At 55.2% G+C, this 19,139-nt stretch overlaps 1 protein-coding gene across 2 annotated transcripts in view; it reads left to right on the forward strand.

Moving 5' to 3' along the window:
- Positions 1–19,106, forward strand: part of PPFIA3 (PTPRF interacting protein alpha 3) — a 31,104-nt gene extending 11,998 nt beyond the window's left edge. The window contains exons 8-30 of one of the 2 annotated variants that reach the window (XM_054464355.2): positions 1,846–1,992; positions 2,082–2,216; positions 2,644–2,727; positions 2,884–3,015; positions 3,490–3,552; positions 3,672–3,751; positions 4,590–4,734; positions 5,537–5,724; positions 6,995–7,217; positions 8,479–8,642; positions 8,772–8,899; positions 10,217–10,310; positions 10,868–10,949; positions 11,628–11,828; positions 14,773–14,835; positions 14,996–15,022; positions 16,165–16,340; positions 16,748–16,845; positions 17,074–17,249; positions 17,338–17,406; positions 17,629–17,800; positions 18,162–18,233; positions 18,318–19,106. In XM_054464355.2, coding sequence (XP_054320330.1) covers positions 1,846–1,992; positions 2,082–2,216; positions 2,644–2,727; positions 2,884–3,015; positions 3,490–3,552; positions 3,672–3,751; positions 4,590–4,734; positions 5,537–5,724; positions 6,995–7,217; positions 8,479–8,642; positions 8,772–8,899; positions 10,217–10,310; positions 10,868–10,949; positions 11,628–11,828; positions 14,773–14,835; positions 14,996–15,022; positions 16,165–16,340; positions 16,748–16,845; positions 17,074–17,249; positions 17,338–17,406; positions 17,629–17,800; positions 18,162–18,220 — 2,706 coding nt within the window. In that variant the 3' untranslated portion in view covers positions 18,221–18,233; positions 18,318–19,106. The remainder of the gene's footprint in view (positions 1–1,845; positions 1,993–2,081; positions 2,217–2,643; positions 2,728–2,883; positions 3,016–3,489; positions 3,553–3,671; positions 3,752–4,589; positions 4,735–5,536; positions 5,725–6,994; positions 7,218–8,478; positions 8,643–8,771; positions 8,900–10,216; positions 10,311–10,867; positions 10,950–11,627; positions 11,829–14,772; positions 14,836–14,995; positions 15,023–16,164; positions 16,341–16,747; positions 16,846–17,073; positions 17,250–17,337; positions 17,407–17,628; positions 17,801–18,161; positions 18,234–18,317) is intronic. The other variant, XM_054464356.2, reaches the window with a different exon arrangement.
- The last annotated feature ends 33 nt before the right edge of the window (positions 19,107–19,139 follow it).

Below are 19,139 nucleotides of genomic sequence, written 5' to 3' on the forward strand. Positions count from 1 at the left end.
GCACCCAGCCTCTTTTTTTTTTTTTTTTTTTTTTTTTTTGAGATGTAGTCTAGCTGTGTCGCCCAGGCTGGAGTGCAGTGTCGGGATCTCGGCTCACTGCAACCTCTGCCTCCCAGGTTCAAGCGATTCTCCTGCCTCAGCCTCCCGAGTAGCTGGGACTACAGGTGTGCACCACCACACCTGGCTATTTTTTTTTTTTTTTGATATCTTCAGTAGAAATGGGGTTTCACCATATTGGCCAGGCTGGTCTCGAACCCCTGACCTCAAGTGATCAGCTCGCCTCGGCTTCCCAAAGTGCTGGGATTACAGGTGTGAGCCACTGCGTCCAGCTTCTAAATGGAATGTTTTGTGGGTATTTCACCCCTTTCTGGCTTAGGCCGCTTTATCCTAATCCCAGTGACCCCAGGGAGCTGCTGGGAAATGCGGATCTCGATTCTTGAAGGCAGTGGATGAGAAAGAAGAGTGAGCACTAGGACTAGCCTGGGCAACATAGCGAGACCCTGTCTCTACTTAAAAAAAAAAATTAGCCGGGCGTGGTGGCGGGTGCCTTTAGTCCCAGCCACTAGAGAGGCTGACGCATGCCAGGCGCGGTGGCTCACGCCTGTAATCCCAGCACTTTGGGAGGCCGAGGCGGGCAGATCACGAGGTCAGGAGATCGAGACCATCCTGGCTAACTCGGTGAAACCCCGTCTCTACTAAAAATACAAAAAATTAGCCGGGCGTGGTGGCGGGCGTCCGTAGTCCCAGCTACTCGGGAGGCTGAGGCAGGAGAATGGCGTGAACCCGGGAGGCAGAGCTTGCAGTGAGCCGAGATAGTGCCACTGCACTCCAGCCTGGGCAACAGAGCAAGACTCCGTCTCAAAAAAAAAAAAAAAAAAAAAAAAAGGTTGAGGCATAAGAATCACTTGAGCTTGGGAGGTGGAGGTTGCAGTAAGCCGAGATCAGTACCACTGCACTCCAGCCAGGGTGCTGGTTGCTCACGCCTGTAATCCCAGCACTTTGGGAGACCAAGGCAGGCAGATCACCTGAGGTCAGGAGTTCAAGACTAGCCTGGCCAACATCGTAAAACCCCCGTCTCTACTGAAAATACAAAAATTAGCCAGGCACGGTAGCGGGTGCCTGTAATCCCAGCTACTTGAGAGGCTGAGGCAGGAGAATCGTTTGAACCTAGGAGTTGGAGGTTGCAGTGAGCCGAGATTGCACCACTGCACTCTAGCCTGGGTGACAGAGCAAGACTCTCTCTCTCAAAAAAAAAAAAAAAAAAAAAAAAGGAAAGAGAGAGAGAGCCTTCATCTGGGATTTTAAGCCTGGATAGCCGCGGGGGCTATTGGGAAATGTAGCCCCACCACGTGGGCTACCAGATGAGGGTCCATCTCCCATGAGAACTTGAAGCACTTCTTTTGGGGTTCTAAGCCTCTGGTACCCTGGTAGCTCTTGAGAGGTGTTGCCTTCTAGGTAGAAGGGATCCCTATTTCCCATGAGACCCCAGGACACTTGCTCTTTGATTCTAAGTCTGCTCTATGCCAGAAATTAGTGAGAAATCCAAGGCCTGGGTTTTGAGGAGAGAGCTGGAGTGGAGACTTCACATCCCACGGGCCTCAGATCCTCTGCACCTGGAAGATCTGAGCCTGCAGTGTCCTAGAAGCTCATGGGAGGTGTAGCATCACCATTTTAACTCGCAGATGGCAGGGACTTAAGATGGGCTAGTCCTGGGAGCTCTTAGCGGGTGTGATACCACCATTCTGACTCCCATGTCAGGGCACTTTGTTTCCCAGGGAACAAGGGGATGCCCCGTCCTCTCCCCCAGGGGCTCGCAGTCCACGGGGCCCTTTGCCACCTCCGCAGGCGCTGGCGCAGCGGGAAGATATGGAGGAAAGGATTACGACGCTGGAGAAGCGCTACCTGAGCGCCCAGCGCGAGGCCACGTCTCTGCACGACGCCAACGACAAACTGGAGAACGAGTTAGCTAGCAAGGAGTCGCTGTATCGGCAGGTGGGGGCGCAGCCGGGAGGGGCGATGGGGGCGGTGCCGGGGCCCAAGTGACCCAGCCCATCCCCTCCCCCTGCCTCTCCCTGCCCCAGAGTGAAGAGAAGAGCCGTCAGCTGGCCGAGTGGTTGGACGACGCCAAGCAGAAGCTGCAGCAGACGCTGCAGAAAGCGGAGACCTTGCCCGAGATAGAGGCGCAGCTGGCGCAGCGCGTGGCGGCCCTCAACAAGGTGCGGGGAGAACTTGCGTGGTCGGGGCCTTGCGTGGGGAAGGGGTGGGGCCTAGAGGAGGCGGGGCCGTGAATCTGGAGGGGTAGGAGCGAGGTCAGAACCCTGGATTTGGGGGAAAGGGTGGGGCCTAGGGGCTGAGAAAGGGACAGGACTTGGAATGGGGAGGGCCTGGAGGTTTGCACGGGGGACGGATGGGAGCGGGGTTCTCTAGCCTGGACTGAAAGGACGGGTGGCCTGGAACCTGAGAGGGAAGGAACAGGTCCTAAAAAAGTGGACTAGGCGCAGGGGCGGGGCCTGACTCAAAGGTGCAGGGGAGGAGCCTGGCGCTGTGGGGGCGGGGCCTGGCGCTCAGCCTTGGAGGAGGTGGGGCTCGGAGCCTGACTGATCCTGGAAGGGTAAGTCACATGCCATGGGTTCCATCCTCTAGGCTGAGGAACGTCATGGGAATTTCGAGGAGCGGCTTCGGCAGCTGGAGGCCCAGCTGGAAGAGAAGAATCAAGAGCTGCAGCGGGTGAGGGGGCGGAAGACTGCATAGAGGGTGGGGCTTCGAGGCTGGGGCGGAGCTTAATAAGGAGGCTGGGCTGGGCCCGGGGGCAGGGCTTTGAGCAAGGGCGGTGGTCTGGGCAGGGTGGGCTTGAGCACGCCCGCTCCGCTCTGCTTTGCGCAGGCCCGGCAGCGGGAGAAGATGAACGATGACCACAATAAGCGGCTGTCCGAGACGGTGGACAAGCTGCTGAGCGAGTCCAACGAGCGCTTACAGCTTCACCTCAAGGAGCGCATGGGGGCGCTGGAGGAGAAGGTGCGCCCCCCATACAGGACTGCAAGACGCGGAATTCCGGGACTACCTCTTGCTGGAATCCTGGGGCCCCAGGCCTTTCCCTTAGATCTGTTATCGGAGGCCTCCCTAAACCCCGGCATCCTGAGTTGGGCAGCCTTCTCTGCTCTATTGTCCAGACCACTTTTTCACCTATTCTAGACTTTCCAAGAGCCGAATTCAGGGGCACCCATGCCTCGAGTCCTCGACTTTTCCCAAAGCCTCCAACCCCACGGACCTCCAAACCCTGAACCCTCTGAGATTGCACAGGACGTCGCATCCCGGGGCTTCTCTCCCCAGAAACATCGTTGCCCCTGCTCCCCCGAAACTCACCACTTGTGTCCATCTCATTCCTCTTGGGTCCCCTCAGGCCTGTCTGTGTGCATTGGGAGCTGCCTGCAGCCCCACGGGCGTGCCCCCCTCAGGTCCCACTCCCTCACTTCACCTCTGTCTCCACAGAACTCTCTGAGCGAGGAGATAGCCAACATGAAGAAGCTTCAGGATGAGTTGCTGCTAAACAAGGTAGGGGGCCCTGAGGGGACAGGAGGAGGACGTTGGGGCAGTGGTCTGCAAGTCTGGCAGGGGCTGTTCCTCCTGGGCGGAGCAGATTCTAACCCGACACCTCCAACACCGGCCCCCAGGAGCAGCTCTTGGCGGAAATGGAGCGGATGCAGATGGAGATCGACCAGCTGCGGGGGAGGCCACCATCCTCCTACTCCAGGTGACAGCAGCCTTTCTGCCCTGCCCCCACCATGGGGCCCCGTTGGCCAAGCTCCTCCCTTCTGATCCCCACTTCCTGTCCTGAGACTTCTGACCTCTTTGGTTTTTGTTTTGTTTTTTTTTTTTGAGACAGAGTCTCACTGTCGCCTAGGCTGGAATGCAGTGGCACGATTCTGGCTCACTGCAACCTCCACCTGAGTTCAAGTGATTCTCCCTTCCTCAGCCTCCCGAGTAGCTGGGACTACAGGCGTGCACCACCACAGCCAGCTAATTTTTGTAGTTTTAGTAGACACGGGGTTTTGCCATGTTGGCCAGGCTGGTCTGGAACCCCAGGCCTCAAGTGATCTCCCCCCTCGGCCTCCCAAAGTGCTAGGATTACAGGTGTGAGCCACTGTGCTCAGCCCACTCTGGTTTTTTACCCTGACTTTATTTATTTATTTTTTCTTTCTTTTGAGACAGAGTCTCGCTCTGTTGCCCGGGCTAGAGTGCAGTGGTGTGATCTCAGCTCACTGCAACCTCCACCTCCCCGGTTCAAGTGATTCTCCTGCCTCAGCCTCTAGAGTGGCAGTGATTACAGGAGCCCACCACCACGTCCGGCTAATTTTTTTATTTTTAGTAGAGACAGGGCTTCACCAGGTTGGCCTGGTCTCGAACTCCTGACCTCAAGTGATCTGCCCACCTCAGCCTCCCAAAGTGCTGGGATTACAGGCTTGAGCCACCAGGCCTGACCCCTTGACCTTGACTTCAGGACCCCTGGCCCTAGGTCTGTCTCTGTGACCCTTACCTCTGTGCCCTTTTCCTGACCCCTTGGTCCCTGACTGCTTTCCTCATGCCCACAGGTCTCTCCCTGGCAGTGCCCTGGAGCTCCGTTACTCTCAGGCACCCACATTACCTTCTGGTGCCCACCTGGATCCCTATGTGGCTGGCAGTGGTCGGGCAGGCAAGAGGGGCCGCTGGTCAGGGGTCAAGGAGGAGCCCTCCAAGGTCAGCAGCTGCCTCTGGGTCCTGGACTGAGCAGGGCTTGGGCGGGCAGCTGTAGGAAGTGGAACTAAATCCGTGGGGCTCCGGGAGGAAGCTGGGTTGAGAGGCAGGATTTCCTGGACTCACCCACTCACCCTTTCTTCTCTCCTTCCCGGCAACCCTCTTGCCTGGATGTCTCCTCCTGTGGATGTCCTGCCACCTGGTGAGAACCTGAGAGTAATGATGGGACAGGGAGGGGGGTGTAGAATCCCAGAGTAGGCGGGGTTAGGTAAGGAACAGGAGCCAACTGAGTCATGGGAATCAGGGGTGGGGGTGGAGTCATGGGTGTGGGCGTGGCTTGGAGCGGGTTCGGGGAGGGATCAAGAACAGGGACCTGTCAAGAGAGGAAGTTGGAGGCCGGGCAGGGTGGCCCAGGCCTGTAATCCCAACACTTGCTGGCGCCGAGGCAGGCAGATCACTTGAGGTCAGGAGTTTGACAGCAGCCTTGCCAAAATGGCATTGCTACTAAAAATGCAAAAATTAGCCGGGCGTGGTAGCGGGCACCTGTAATCCCAGCTACTCAGGAGACTGAGGCAGAAGAATCGTTTGAATCTGGGAAGTGTAACCTGAGATAGCGCCACTGCACTCCAGCCTGGGCGACAGAGTGAGACTCTGTCTCAAGAAAAAATAAATAAAATAAAAAGAAATAAAGTTGTTCTGGGAAAAGCATCAGTGAAGTTGGGCAAGGTCAGGATCATGAGCCAAGACCCAGCGCCAACCTCGGCCCCCACCCACCTAATGTCCCTCTGTCCCCACACAGGGACAGGATTGGGAGCGGTCTGCCCCTGCAGGCTCCATACCACCCCCGTTCCCTGGGGAGCTGGACGGCTCCGATGAGGAGGAGGCAGAGGGGATGTTTGGGGCCGAGCTGCTGTCCCCCAGTGGGCAGGCCGATGTGCAGACGCTGGCTATCATGCTTCAGGAGCAACTGGAGGCCATCAACAAGGAGATCAAGTGAGCCCTGGCCCCGCCCCGGCCCGCCCTGCCCTGCCTGAGCTGACTCCACAGCCCTTCTGGCTCTGGAGGCCTGAAAGCCTGAGTCCATCTCCTCTTACACCATCCACAAGGAATTCTTCCAGCCCAACACTCGCTCCGCTGTCCAGGCATCCCCTAGGATACACTCAGAAGTCTTCTCTGTGCTACCTACACATATACCCCCCAGCCAGTACTCACCATTCCCCAACACACCAAAGCCTGCATCCCCAAATACCCCAGTTCTTCTCGATGCATCAAGAATCTTTCATTACGCCATCGATTTTGTGGTTTCACATAACCAGTGCCCAGAGTCTCCCACTACCCTAGGAATCTCAAGACAACACAAGGTTCCCAACCTCAAACACCAAGAATCTCATCCTAACACGCTAATCAAAAACTTCAACTCTGGGCCGGGCACAGTGGCTCATGCCTGTAATCCCAGCACTTTGGGAGGCTGAGGCCGGCGGATCATGAGGTCAGGAGATAGAGACCATCCTGGCTAACATGGTGAAACCCCGTCTCTACTAAAAACGCAAAAAATTAGCCAGGCATGGTGTCAGGCGCCTGTAGTCCCAGCTACTCAGGAGGCTGAGGCAGGAGAATGGTGTGAACCTGGGAGGCGGAGCTTGCAGTGAGCCAAGATAGTGCCACTGCACTCCAGCCTGGGCGACAGAGCGAGACTCCATCTCAAAAAAAAAAAAAAGTCCGCAACTTATTAAGAAGCCCCCAGTGATGTAAAGTCTACCCTGATTCATCAGCAATGGCCATATTCAGCAATTCTCCTATAATGTACTCCCCATGAGCCTTCCGCAAATATACCGTGACCAGCACCTTCCATACCAAATGACTCCATGCCCTTCCCAGATCCTAGATTGGCCTGAGTCCCTGATCTCACACTGCTCCTATTATGACCTTGCTCTTACAGTCCACCTAGAACTTCACCTTTTGTCCATAGTAATCCCTTCGTGATTTTCCAAACCCCTTGACTATCATCAGGGCCACCTTGATACAGACCCCGATCACCTTGACAGCCCTAATCCTGCAATGACTTCCTGAGACTCTCAGGACCCCTTGACTCTCCTTGAGCCTGGAAGGCCTTCAGAAACCCACCAAAGCCCTCTGAGGTCATTGCACCGTCCCCAGAATTCCCCTTGCCCCACCAAGCCTTTCTGGCCCATTGTGCTCCCAGATTCCCTCTCCCGCTGTCTGCTGCGGCCCCTCACCCAGTTTCCCCTATTTCCCTCCTCAGGCTGATCCAAGAGGAGAAGGAGACAACAGAACAGAGGGCAGAGGAGCTGGAGAGCCGGGTGTCCAGCTCTGGCTTGGACTCGTTGGGCCGCTACCGCAGCAGCTGCTCCCTGCCCCCCTCCCTCACCACCTCTACCCTTGCCAGCCCCTCTCCTCCCAGCTCTGGCCACTCAACACCCCGCCTGGCACCCCCTAGCCCTGCCCGTGAGGGTACCGACAAGGCTGTGAGTGCTCTGAAGTCTCCCCAGCCTAGTAGGGGGATGGGGAGAGGTCAGAAGCAGGGCTCCCCAGTGTACAGCAACAATAACCCCTCACACCAGTGGTTTTCCAAAGCAACCTCAGCTTTCCCTAAAGGTTCAAACTCAAAGGGCAAAGGGGAGGCTGAGTCACTGGGATCTTGAACCCTAACTTTCACTTTAGTCAGATCTGGTCTACTTTTATTTCTCATGCGTCAAGTTTCTGCATAGGATTTTAAAAAGTTTCTGGCTGGGTGCGGTGGCTCATGCCTGTAATCCCAGCACTTCGGGAGGCCAAGGTGGGCAGATCACTTGAGGTCAGGAGTTCGAGACCCACCTGGCCAACATGGTGAAACCCCCACCTCTACTAAAAATACAAAAATTAGCCTGGCCTGGTGGTACGTGCCTGTAATTCCAGTTACTCAGGAGGCTGATGCAGGAGAATCAATTGAACCCAAGAGGCAGAGTTTGCAGTGAGTTGAAATCGTGCCACTGCACTCCAACCTGGGAGACAGAGTGAAACTGTGTCTCAAAAAAAAAAAAAAAAAAAAAAAAAAAAAAAGTTTCTGTGACAACATGCATTGGAGAACTACGAATTAGATCCTCAGAACTGACCTTTGAGGGAGGCAAAGAGATATTGGCCCTATTTTACTCCCTTAAATTCAGCTTTCCTGCTTCCAGAACCTGTAACTCATTAGCTTTCTTTGAGGCCTGACCAACTTGGTGAAACTCCATCTGTACTAAAAATACAAAATTATCCAGGTGTGGTGGTGCGGGCCTGTAGTCCCAGCTTCTCGGGAGGCTGAGGCAAAAGAATCGCTTAAACCCGGGAGGCGGAGGTTGCAGTGAGCTTAGATCGCGCCACTGCACTCCAGCCTGGCGACAGAGCTAGACTCCATCTCAAAAAAAAAAAAAAAAAAAAAAAAAAAATTAGCCGGGCATGGTGGCGCATGCCTTTAATCTCAGCTACTTTGGAGGCTGAGGCAGGAGAATCTCTTGAACCTGGGAGGCAGAGGTTGCAGTGAGCCGAGATTGTGCCATTGCACTCCAGCCTGGGCCACAAGAGTGAAACTCTATCTCAAAAAAAAAAAAAGTTTCTGCAACTCACCCTGACTTGAACTAGACTACCTTCAGATACTGTGTTCTAAACCAGGGTCACCCCACACACCCCTTAGTAGACATCTCAGTTAATAAGGAGCCCCTGACATGACTCTGAACTCAATCCAGCATCTATGCCCTCTGTCCTCAGAATCATGTCCCTAAGGAGGAAGCTGGAGCTCCACGAGGGGAGGGGCCGGCCATCCCAGGAGACACCCCACCACCCACTCCCCGCTCTGCCCGTCTTGAGAGAATGACCCAGGCCTTGGCGCTGCAGGCAGGGTCCCTGGAAGATGGGGGACCCTCACGGGGAAGGTCAGCAGGGACAAGGGATAGGGACAGGGAGAAGCTGGCTTGGGAAGATGAGAAGGGGGTGGACAAGGACTTGGGAGGAGAGGGGGCATCCCAGCAAGGATATGCTCTCATTCTCTCCTGCTTTCCCAGTGAGGGCACCCCAGATTCCCTGCACAAAGCCCCCAAGAAGAAGAGCATCAAGTCATCCATAGGCCGTCTCTTTGGCAAGAAAGAGAAGGGACGAATGGGACCCCCAGGCCGGGACAGCTCTTCTCTGGGTGAGTACCTCACTCTAACCCTTCCCTCCTTTGTTCTTTCCTCCCTTCCTCCCTCCCTTTCTTTCTTCTTTGTATGTTCATTTGACATCCATTCATGTCTTCATTCATTTGGTGATTTCTTTAGAATTTGGAAGGAACACAGCTTGCCAAGGTAGATGGGATGAGGAGGGAAAAGGAAAGGGCACTCTGGGGCCTGCTTGGGTGACTGGGTGGGTAAATGAATTTTTACCTATTTTTTTGTTGTTTTTTGGTTTTTGTTGTTGTTGTTTTGAGATGGAGTTTCACTCTGTCATCCAGGCTGGAGTGCAGTGGCACGATCTTGGCTCACTGGAACCTCCACCTCCTGGGTTCAAGCGATTCTCCTGCCTCAGCCTCTTGAGCAGCTGGGACTACAGGTGCCCGCCACCATGCCTGGCTAATTTTTTAAATATTTTTAGTAGAGATAGGGTTTCCCCATGTTGGCCAGGCTGGTCTTGAACTCCTGACCTCAGATAATCCACCCGCCTTGGCCTCCCAAAGTGCTGGAATTACAGACTCAAAAAAAATTTACCATTTTTTTTGTTTGTTTTGGAGACGGAGTCTCGCTCTGTTGCTCAAGCTGGATTGCAGTTGCGCTATCTCGGCTCACTGCAAGCTCCGCCTCCCGGGTTCACGCCATTCTCCTGCCTCAGCGTCCCCAGTAGCTGGGACTACAGGCGCCCACCACCACACCCAGCCAACTTTTTGTATTTTTAGTAGAGACGGGGTTTCACCGTGTTAGCCAGGATGGTCTTGATCTCCTGACCTCGTGATCCGCCTGCCTCAGCCTCCCAAAGTGCTGGGATTACAGGTGTGAGCCACCATGCCCGGCCACCTATTTTTTAAACAGAGGAAGAGGGTGGGGCATCCTCAAGGCAGGGTACCTTCCTGTGGTGTGCTGGAGCCTGCTGGCACTGGCTCGGGAGATCCGCTATTTCAGGAATTGGCTGACACCACACTGGTAGCTTGAAATTGGCCATGCTGGGATTATTTACACCATGGAAATGGGCAAATGCTACAAATCAGGGATTCCCTTCTGCCTCCCCAAGGAGCCAGTTGTTAGGCATTTACCAGCACACCACTGCCACCTTACCAAGGCCAGCCCAGTGCATCCAGCCGTATTTTGGGGATGACTCCAATTCATGGGCACTTGTCTGGCTTTATCACTTCCTCGATGTGCCCTCATTCACTACTCCCTCAGGGCCTCTGCCTTTCCGGCATTTTCCTCATCACCTCCAGCATGAAAGATTCTGCCTCCCCCTTGAGATTTTCCAAATTTCGACCCCTCCCTGCCTCCAGCTGGAACACCTTCAGATGAGACACTGGCCACTGACCCTCTGGGGCTAGCCAAGCTGACAGGCCCAGGAGACAAGGACCGAAGGAACAAGAGGAAGTGAGTGTGTGTGTGTGTGAGTGTGTGAGGGTGTGTGTGAGAGTGCGTGTGTGTGAATGTGTGAGTGTGAGAGTATGTGAGAGTATGAGTGTGAGTGTGTGTGTGAGGGTGTGTGTGAGTGTGTGAGAGTATATGTGAGAGTGTGTGTGTGTGTGTGAGAGTGTGTGTGTGCAGCGGTGGTGGTGAACAGAAATGGGAATTCAATGCTGGGAGGGGGTGTCCGTGATCCTGAACTTGCTTGCCTGGAAACCCAGGAGCTCCTAGAGTTTTTATTTTTTCTTTCTTTTTTTTTTGAAAAAAATTTTTGTATTTTTTTCATTTATATTATATTTTTTGTTTCTTTTGTTTTTCTTATTTGTTCTCTCTTTTGATAGGGGTTGGGGGGAGAGGATTTACAGATTCACATGTATTTTTTGACCTTCCGCCGTGTTTTATACATTCATAAAAAGTGCGTGTGCGTGTGTGCATGTGTGTGTGTGTGTGCTGATGGGGGCCATCCACAGAGCAGGGGGTCTCCACCCCTGACAGCTTCTATCCTGGCCCCTTCACCCTTACAGGCATGAACTCCTGGAGGAGGCCTGCCGCCAGGGCCTACCTTTTGCTGCCTGGGACGGGCCCACCGTGGTGTCCTGGCTGGAGGTACTGGGACCCAGAAATGCCCTGACTGTTGGTCCCCAACCCCTCTGACAGCCCCACTGGTAGGGGCTGCCTGGTCCTCCTGGCGGCACCCTGCTTCTAGCCCAGAGGTGGAGGTGGCCATGGGCCGGGCAGGTGAGGACCCAGGAGGGCTCGGGCTTCCTGTTCATCTAAACAGCTTCTTTCTCCTTCTCCTTCTGCCCCTGCCACTCTGGCCTTGCCCACCTGGGTCTTGGTCTCCTGTCGTTCTCTCTACTCTCTCCTTCTGGATTCTCTGTCTCTATTTTTCGGCACCATTCCCATCTCTGACCACGCTTTTGTCATTCCCCATATTTCTCCTCATGTCTCCGATCGCCCTGCCGATGTCTCCCTGTCTCCCGCTTCCTGTCTCTCCCCACCCTCTATTTCTCTCTCTCTCTCTCCCTCCCTCCCCCCTTCCCTCCCTCCCTCTCCCTCTCCCCCACCGCGCCCCCCGCGTCTCTCTCTCCCTATTTGTCTCCCTCGGACTCTCCCTCATCTCGTCCGCGTCTCTTTTCCTTGTCCTGTTTCTTCTCCTTGCGAACTTTCCCACGTCTCTGTTTCGCCCCCCACCCCCCCTTGCCTGTCCCCACCTCCCTGTTCCCCCATCTCTCCGGTTTTCTCCTCCTCTGTCCCCTCTGTCCCTCTGTCCCTCCGCTGCAGCTGTGGGTAGGCATGCCTGCCTGGTATGTGGCCGCCTGCCGGGCCAATGTCAAGAGCGGTGCCATCATGGCCAACCTGTCAGACACGGAGATCCAGCGCGAGATCGGCATCAGCAACCCGCTGCACCGACTCAAGCTACGCCTCGCCATCCAGGAGATGGTCTCGCTCACCTCGCCCTCAGCCCCCGCCTCCTCCCGCACTGTGAGTGTCCGGCGGCCAATTCCAGCCTTCGCTTCCTCAGAGCCCCGCCTCTTGCCCTCAGTCTAGCCAATCCTGGGCCTGCTGACTCCCCTGTCCCACGACCCTGCTTCTCATTGGCTCTTACCCCCCTCAGCCTCCCCTTCGCTCCTAACTTGGCCTGTGGTCCCTGTGGGACCCAGGCCACCTCCTTCCCTGACTCTCTCCCTCTCCTCGGCATTTGCTGTCCCACTCAAATGTCACCACCTCTAAGAAGCTTTCCTTAACTTGTCAGCTAAACGAGTTTCCCCATCATTCCGCCATATCAGCACCTTCTAATTTTCCCCATAGCATTTATTGCCTTCTAATTATTTTATCTTTTCATTCCTTTTTTTTTTTTTTTTTTTTTTGAGACAGAGTTTCGCTCTTGTTGTCCAGGCTGGAGTGCAATGGCGCGATCTCCGCTCACTGCAACCCCGCCTCCCGGGTTCAAGCCATTCTCCTGTCTCAGCCTCCTGAGTAGCTGGGATTACAGGCGCCCGCCACCACGCCCGGCTAATTTTTGTATTTTTAGTAGAGACGGGGTTTTGACATGTTGGCCAGGCTGGTTTTGAACTCCCGACCTCAGGTGATCCGCCCGCCTCGGCCTCCCAAAGTGTTGAGATTACAGGCGTGAGCCCCTACTCCTGGCCCTCGTTCCAACTTTTTATTACGAGAAATTTCAAACATACAGAAAATCATGTGTACCCAGTTCAGCGATTCTCAAACTTTTGCTGTACTTGCTCTGTTGTGTGTGTGGGGTGGGGGGGAGTGGGGAGTACAGGTTGAGTGTCCCTTACCTGAAATACGTGGGACCAGAAGTGATTAGAATTTCTGGTTTTAAAAAGTTTTTTGTGAATATTTGCATATAAATGAAATATCTTGGGGATGGGAACCAAGCCTAAACGTGAAATTCATTTATGTTTCATATGCATCTCATACACATGCCTAAAAAGAATTTTATACAATATTTTATTTTTTATTTTTATTTTATTTTAATTTTTGAGATGGAGTCTTGCTTTGTCGCCCAGGCTGGAGTGCAATGGTGTGACCTCGGCTCACTGCAACCTCTGCCTCCTGGGTTCAAGCAATTCCAATCCTCTGCCTCAACCTCCCGAGTAGCTGGGATTATAGGCGCCCACCACCATGCCCTGCTAATTTTTGTATTCTTAGTAGAGATGGGGTTTCACCATCTTGGCCATGCTGGTCTTGAACTCCTGACCTCATGATCCACCTGCCTCAGCCTCCAAAAGTGCTGGGATTACAGGCATGAGCCACTGCGCCCGGCCTACAATATTTTAAATAACTTTGTGCATGCAACAAAGTTTTGACTGCATTTTGATTGTGACCTGTCACATGAGGTCAGGTGGGGGATTTTCCTCTTGTGGCTTCGTGTCAGCACTTTAAGTTTAGGGCCAAGTGCTATGGCTCACACCTGTAATTCCAGCATTTTGGGAGGCCTTGGGCGGCCGATCTCTTGAGCCCGGGAGTTCGAGACCAGCCTGGGCAACATGGCGAAACCCCATCTCTACTAAAAATACAAAAATTAGTCGGGTGTGGTGGCGCATACCTGTAGTCCCAGCTACTCAGGAGGCTGAGGTGGGAGGATCCTTTGAGCCCAGGAGGTCGAGGCTGCAGTGAGCTGTGATTGTCCCACTGTACTGCAGCCTGGGTGACAGAGAAAGAGTGCATCCAAAAAAAAAAGCGTTTAGAATTTTGGAGATTTTGGATTTTGGATTTTCAGGTTAGGGATGCTCAGAGACCTGTACTTGAATGTAATTTGAGAACATCATAACATCTTAGCCCCCAAAATTAGTTTAGTGGGTCATTTTCTTCCTTGTAAACACCACATCCTTTATCACACCTAAGGGCATTCACATTGTTGTTAATTTCTTTTTCTTTTCTTTTCTTTTCTTTTTTTTTTTTTTTTTTTTTTTTGAGACGGAGTCTCACTCTGTCGTCCAGGCTGGAGTGCAGTGGTGCGATCTTGGCTCACTGCAACCTCCGTCTCCCTGGTTCAAGTGATTCTCCTGTCTCAGCCTCCTGAGTAGCTGGGATTAAAGGCGCACAACACCATGCCCAGCTAATTTTTGTATTTTTAGTAGAGATAGGGTTTCACCAATGTTGGCCAGGCTGGTCTTGAACTCCTGACCTCAGGTGATCCACCCGCCTCTGCCTCCCAAAGTGCTAGACCACTCTCAGCCTAATTTTTGTATTTTTAGTAGAGACGGGGTTTCTCCAGGTTGGCCAGGCTAGTCTTCAAACTCCAAAAGTGATATGCCCGCCTCAGCCTCCCAAAGTGCTGGCACTACAGGTGTGAGCCACCACGCCTGGCCACAGTTGTTAATTTCATCTACTATTCACTCTGTATTCAAATTTCCCCAACATAATTAAAATATGTTCATTGTTTCTCCCCCACTAGGACGAAAAGGGTCTGTTGTGTCCCTTGCCATATCCCACACCCTATGACGGTGACTGGTGCCTGACACTCACCAGAAGTACATAAATGTTTTTATCCTTGTATGGATTCCTAACTTGTGGGGTTGTTGGGAGCAGAAGCTCAATAAATGTGAACCCCCCCATACCCCCTAAACATTTGCACCATGGCTGTATCTGTCCCCCACTTCTGAATCCTCATTCTGTACCTCTGTGTGAAGTCAGCGAGGTGACGTCATTTACACAGGGCCACACAGCAAAATGCATGGCAGGGTCCCAATTCCAACCTGAATTTGTTCAACTCCAAAGTCACATTGCCTGGTATATGGCAGGTGCCCTATAATAGAGAATCATTCCTTTTCTCTGTTACTGCTTGTCCCAGAAAGCAGGAGGGACATAAACGTATGGCCCAGGGCCTTCAGGAGGACACCCTCCTTCCTCTCCCCCACGCGAAGCCCTTTCTCACCATCCATTAACACTCCCCGCCCCTCAGTCCACAGGAAACGTGTGGATGACACACGAGGAGATGGAGTCCCTTACGGCCACGACCAAGCCCGTGAGTGCCCCCTGCCGGCCACCTTGGGGGTGGCACTAACCTTCTTTGGGGGTGGGGGCGGGGAGCGAGTCTGTGGCCATCCCTAAGTCTGCTCCTTGCGTCCCCCTCTGCCTGCCCCTTAACTCACCCCTTCTCTCCCCTCTTCCTACTAACGGGTCAGGAGACCAAGGAGATCAGCTGGGAGCAGGTAGGGGGCGCGGGGCGGGGCGTGAGCGCATGAACAGGCTGTGCACGACGCATGGATGCCCCTCCTCCGAGCCCTGCCCCTGCCCTCACCAGAACATGCCATCATCCCCATCGGGGGGCGCTGCGCCAAGCTTGGCTCTGGACTGTTCCATTATGGCTTGGTGGTGGGGAGGGTAGAGGGGATGCGATGTGGAAGCCCAGACTGTTGCATAGTCAGCCTTATGCATGGACCATTTCATCATCGTGGGTTGTGGGGGCTCTAAGGGGCTTCAATTCTGTAGCTCAGGAGAGACTGAGCAGCCGGTGTCCCTATAGTGGAGGGGGCGGGGGCTACAGTGGACTCCTCAGTGTGCCAGGGCCAAGGAGGACACACTGGCTGTGGTGGCGGTGAGGTAGCCAGGCTGAATGAGAAGTTGGGGAGGAGGAGCTACACTTTGTTCTCAAGAAACAAGAGGCGGCCAGGCGCGGTGGCTCACGCCTGTAATCCCAGCACTTTTGGAGGCTGAGGTGGGCAGATCACCTGAGGTCAGGAGTTCGAGACCAGCCTGGCCAACATGGTGAAACGCCGTCTCTACTAAAAAATACAAAAATTAGCCGGGCGTGGTGGCGTGTACCTATAATCCCAGCTACTCGAAGGCTGAGGCAAGAGAATTGCTTGAACCTGGGACGGGGAGCTTGCAGTGAGACGAGATCGTGCCACTGCACTCCAGCCTGGGTGACATAGCAGACTCTGTCAGAAGGAGAAAGAGAAGGAGAAGGAGAAAGAGAAAGAAAGAGAGAAAGAAATTAAACAATAAATATAATGTATATTTCAAATCACCTGAGGGTCTTGTGAAAATGCAGATACCGACTTCAGTAGGTCTGGAATCAGGTCTGAGATTCTGCAATTCCAGCAAGTCCACAGGTGATGGTGACGCTCTAGGTCTCAGGACAACTGTTTGAGTAGCCAAGAAAGAGTATATGCTGTCATGAAGGGCTAGGAGACAACTCTGGATTGGTCCATTATCCTGAGCAGAGATTGGTCATTGTCCTACCCTGGGGTGGGAAAAAACTTTGGATTGGGAGGTTGGACTGTACCCCTCTCATGCACAGTGGGAAGGGGCCAGAGGGCCTGACTCCTCCCTCACCTGCCCATGGCCCCAGATCCTGGCATATGGCGACATGAACCACGAGTGGGTGGGGAACGACTGGCTGCCCAGCCTGGGGCTGCCCCAATACCGCAGCTACTTCATGGAGTCGCTGGTGGACGCTCGAATGTTAGATCATCTTAACAAGAAGGAGCTCCGGGGCCAACTCAAGATGGTGGACAGCTTTCACAGGTGGGGGCTGCCTGGCCAATGGGGACAGTCCAAAGGGAAGCCCCACCCCAGAGAGTCTTTGGCCAATGGGATTGGCCATGGGAGATTCCTAGGCTTATCTTGGCCCTTTTAGCCTGAGTTCTCAGGAAAGCCTGTCTCTGTGCCCCTTTCACCAATAAGATGGTCCACAGGAAAAGTTCGGATCCTGAGATGGCTTGGCTAGTTAACCCTGGACCCCTCCCAGGCTGGTCAATAGGAAGTGCCTATTGTTGAAAATGCCTCGCCTCCTGAGGTGGTCAACAGTCAATAGAACTTATCAGCTCCCCACCCTTTCCAAGAAGAGCACAGCCAGTGGGGAGGGACCCGTAGGAGCAGCAGTCTGGGGGAATGGAAAGCTCATCCGTGACTCCACTTCCCCTGCTGCTCAGGGTGAGTCTACATTATGGGATTATGTGCCTGAAACGGCTCAACTATGACCGGAAGGACCTGGAGCGGAGGCGGGAAGAAAGTCAGACCCAGATCCGAGGTGAGTAGAGTGTAAGGGTCCCTTTGGGAGCCAGGTGGAGGGTGTGGAGCTGGATGGGGAGGAGAGGGGATGGGGGGAGGCCGGAGAAGAAGATTGGCACCATAACCGAGAGGTGGAGCCAGCGTGGGGGGCGTGGCCCGAAGAGAGGAAATGGAGGTGGAGGTATGGGCTAAACTGAACTCTCCAGGCCAAGGGAGGGGCACGGCTGAGGGTCCCTTCCGTCCCCAGACGTGATGGTGTGGTCCAATGAGCGGGTCATGGGTTGGGTGTCCGGGCTGGGCCTGAAGGAATTTGCCACGAACCTCACGGAGAGCGGGGTACACGGGGCACTGCTCGCCCTGGACGAGACCTTCGACTACTCCGACCTGGCCTTGCTCCTGCAGATCCCCACGCAGAATGCACAGGTGAGCTGCCGCTGGGCCCGGAGCATGCTGGGCGTCCCCACCTCGCAGACGGCACGCTCAAACCGCCCCCTCCACCTCCTCTTTCCAGGCCCGGCAGCTCCTGGAGAAGGAATTCAGCAACCTTATCTCCTTAGGCACAGACAGGCGGCTGGACGAGGTGGGCGCGGCAGCAGCTCAGAGGGCTCTGCTCCCGGCGGCTCCTCGAGAGGCGGAGCTGAGGGGGCGGGGCCTGACTATTAACGGATCACGGTTGGAGGCGGGGCCAGGAGAGGGGCGGGGTTAAGGGAGAGGTGCGACCCGGAGAGGGGTGGAATCAAAGGAAGGGGCGGAGTCAGACGAGGCAGGAGTCCCTCACCGGCTGCCCGGCTCCTATACCTAGGACAGCGCCAAGTCTTTCAGCCGCTCCCCATCCTGGCGGAAGATGTTCCGGGAGAAGGACCTCCGAGGAGTAACTCCCGACTCAGCTGAGATGTTGCCCCCCAACTTTCGTTCGGCTGCAGCAGGAGCCCTGGGCTCTCCGGGGCTCCCTCTCCGCAAGCTGCAGCCAGAAGGTGGGGGGCTCCCAAATGCGACAGCCCTTCCTCGCTTCCCTAGGGTGGGGCATGGACCACCTCAGTAGTCCAGGTTCTGGAATGGCCTAGTCCTTTCTCGCCCACCCCTGAGGAATGGACTGCTCCAACGTTCCGGACTCCCCCGTCAGGATGAAATGGATAAATCCCACTCCCCCTTCCCAGGGCGGGAGTGAACTCGCCCAATGCGAGTTTGAGTCCTCGGCTGCGGGGAAGGGAGGGAAACCCATGTGGAGCCCGGCGATCGCTGTGACATCGGGAAGGGAAGTCCAAAGGGAGGAATCCTGGAGAGGAACAGGGAGGAGGGTGCTCCAGGCTGAACTGCTGCTCGCTCTCCCTCCAGGCCAGACTTCTGGGAGTTCCCGGGCAGACGGCGTTTCGGTCCGGACCTATTCCTGCTAGTGCAGGCCTCCAGGTGAGGACCGTGCTGGGCGACCTTGGGGGTGCGGGGCGGCATGGTGGATCTTCACTGCTCCACGCGCTGCCCGGCGTCATGCAGGTGACCTCACTCGGACGGAAGAATCTTCCCGAGGCTGGGCTGTTCCCTCTCCTGCCCGGACTGTGGCCTCGCTGGGGAGAGCGGGCGGGGGAGCTCGCCCCGAGGACTGGACCATCTGTACAGACCAACGGGAGTGCGCGCGCCCGCCTCGCACAGGGCCGGGGCCTGGACCAAACCACATAAACTGGACTGAGAGGGGGAAGAAGCGGGCAGGAAGAAATCCCGCCCCAAACGTCCGCCTTCCTTTTCTCTACTTTGTAATTTATTGATCAGTTTCTGTTGGGAGACGGGTGTCCTTTACCCGCAGGAAGGGGGCGGGGCTTCCCTCCCGGGCCGCATGCGGGGAGAGGCTGCCCCCCCCTTTTTCCTGCCCAGTCGCGGGGCCCAAGTCTTCCTTCTTCGTCCGAAAGGAGGGGAGGGGGGACTCGCTGCTACAAGCCTCGCCCCCTGTGCCACTCAGCTCCGCCCCGCCGCGTCCGGTCGCCGGTCCCCCGGGTCATCTGCGGGCGGGGTCCCCTCTCCCTCCCCCGTGTCTCGTGTCCCCGGGGCCTCACCGCCCCCCGTGCTGTGGCCGTGTCCGTGCCCCGGGGGTAGGGAGCGCAGAATGGCGCTCCCCCTTCTCCTCTGGCTCCGGGGTTTGCATGGGAGAATCCTCTTTCCACGATGCCGCTGGGCGACGTGGCGTGGGGGCGGGGGGGCGGTGGGGGAGCCCTCGCCCCCGACTCTCGGTCGGCCTCCCCGCCCCAGGCGTCACTCAGTGATCACGGGTAAAGAGAACTGTTTCAAAAAGCTCCCTTGTTGACTGATTTTTTTTGGGGGGGG

Source organism: Pongo pygmaeus, chromosome 20 (genome assembly GCF_028885625.2).
Source record: "Pongo pygmaeus isolate AG05252 chromosome 20, NHGRI_mPonPyg2-v2.0_pri, whole genome shotgun sequence".
NCBI classification, from domain to species: domain Eukaryota; kingdom Metazoa; phylum Chordata; class Mammalia; order Primates; family Hominidae; genus Pongo; species Pongo pygmaeus.